The 1,806-nt window shown below is 60.0% G+C and overlaps 1 protein-coding gene and 1 non-coding gene across 3 annotated transcripts in view; one reads left to right on the forward strand and one right to left on the reverse strand.

Annotated features, from left to right (window-relative positions):
- Positions 1-562: 562 nt before the first annotated feature.
- On the reverse strand, positions 563-665 carry LOC115063108. Its single transcript, XR_003842988.1, has one exon. It is a non-coding gene; the product is annotated as a U6 spliceosomal RNA (small nuclear RNA).
- Positions 666-874: 209 nt separating this feature from the next.
- Fbxo21 (F-box protein 21) overlaps positions 875-1,806 on the forward strand; it is a 33,648-nt gene continuing 32,716 nt past the window's right edge. The window contains exon 1 of one of the 2 annotated variants that reach the window (XM_021186683.1): positions 875-1,174. In XM_021186683.1, coding sequence (XP_021042342.1) covers positions 936-1,174 — 239 coding nt within the window. In that variant the 5' untranslated portion in view covers positions 875-935. The remainder of the gene's footprint in view (positions 1,175-1,806) is intronic. The other variant, XM_021186684.2, reaches the window with a different exon arrangement.

Genomic DNA, 1,806 nt, shown 5'->3' on the forward strand with positions numbered 1-1,806 from the left:
TAAAGGCAGGGGGGCAGAAATTCAAAGTCCTTCTCCAATACATAATTCAAGACCAGTGTGGACTACATTCAGACTGTCTCAAATTGCTTTTGAGATCGGATCTTAATATAGATAGCCCAACTTTTGATCTGTGTGCCTCGGTCTCCTGAGAGCTGGGAATTATGAAGTAAGGCATGCCACCATAGTCAGCTTTAACTTTTAGTTATTGTCTATGCGGACTCATATCACATCGAGAAGATGGAGGCCAAAGGGCAACTTTTTTTTTTTTTTTTTTTTTTTNNTTTTTCGAGACAGGGTTTCTCTGTGTAACCCTGGCTGCCCTGGAACTCACTCTGTAGACCAGGCTGGCCTCGAACTCAGAAATCCACCTGTCTCTGCCTCCCAAGTGCTGGGACTAAAGGCGTGTGCCACCACTGCCCGGCAACCTCGATTATTTGTTTTCGAGACAGGGTTTCTCTGTGTATCCCTGGCTGTCCTGGAGCTCGCTCTATAGCTCTATAGCTCTATAGTCCTGGAACTGGCTAGCCTCGAACTCTGAGATCCACTTCCTGAATGCTGGGATCAAAGGCGCCACCGCCTCTCTGATTTTGCGTGTCATCCTAGGCGCAGCAGCCATGCAAATCTCTGCATCGTTCCAGTTTTAGTATCTGCGCTGCCGAAAACAAAAACAAAAACAAAAACAAAAACAAAAAAAAAAAAAAAAAAAAAAACGAGCACCCAGCTTTCATTTTTAAAAATACCCCTGGGAGAATCAGGACCATCTCTGCAGCAGCGCTCACCTCTGGCTCTTCTCGGTCCTCCAGGCGGAGTAGGCGGGACCCCCCAAGCGTGGGCGGGGCGTTCCCAGCCACGCCCCGGAGGGCGTGGCACGGCTTCTTAGGCTCCTATCGCGCGCGCGCGCCCGCACAGCGGCCCCCCTCAGGTACGCGGACAAGATGGCGTCGGCAGCGGGGGACAGCGCGATGGAGGTGGTGCCGGCGCTGGCCGAGGAGGCCGCGGCCGAGGCGACGGGCCCCAGCTGCCTGGTGCAGCTGCCGGGCGAGGTGCTGGAGTACATCCTGTGCAGCGGCTCGCTCACGGCGCTCGACATCGGCCGCGTGTCCAGCACCTGCCGCCGCCTGCGCGAGGTGTGCCAGAGCAGCGGGCAGGTGTGGAAGGAGCAGTTCCGGGTGAGGTGAGCGAGCATCCCGGTCCCCCGGGGTCCCGCAGAGTCCCCCTCGGCGCCGGGGCCTCGCCTGGGGCCCCACCCCGCCACCCTCCCGGCCTCCGGGGCCGCGCGCCGCCCGCTTCCCGCGGCCGCAGACAAAGGCCTGCCTGCAGCCCCGGGGGCCCCCCTCCGGAGCTCCGACGGGGTCGCGGCTGCCGCCCGAGGCCGGGCCTCCGGAGCGCTCGGCCGGCCCCCCGGGGGCTGCGGCCTTCACGCGCCTCCCGGCTGCGGGAGGAGGCGCATCTTTTGTGGCCGCTGCAGGGTTGTTGACGTGCAGGCAGGCGGGCAGCGGTGCGTGCCTTCCTGGCTCGCTCGCATCGTTAGGATGCCGGCATCGGACCTGCCAGTCCAGCTCGTGACCTTGGGGGTGGAGGGGGTGATGTCGGTCCACCTCCCTTCTCCAGAGCCTGGGTCTCCTGTTCCGTGATGAGACGACCCCCCCTTTTTTTTTTTTTTTTTTTTTTTTTTTTTTTTGCAAAGTGGGGAATCAGTTGAGACCAGATTCGGGCCCCGGGGTTGCCGGGCCTGGTGCTAAGGGAGGCGCGCCATCCACGGGAACCGTTAGCATCGCTGTGATTGTGGCCAGCGCAGAGATTGGG

This window comes from Mus pahari, chromosome 23, assembly GCF_900095145.1.
Source record: "Mus pahari chromosome 23, PAHARI_EIJ_v1.1, whole genome shotgun sequence".
Classification (NCBI taxonomy): domain Eukaryota; kingdom Metazoa; phylum Chordata; class Mammalia; order Rodentia; family Muridae; genus Mus; species Mus pahari.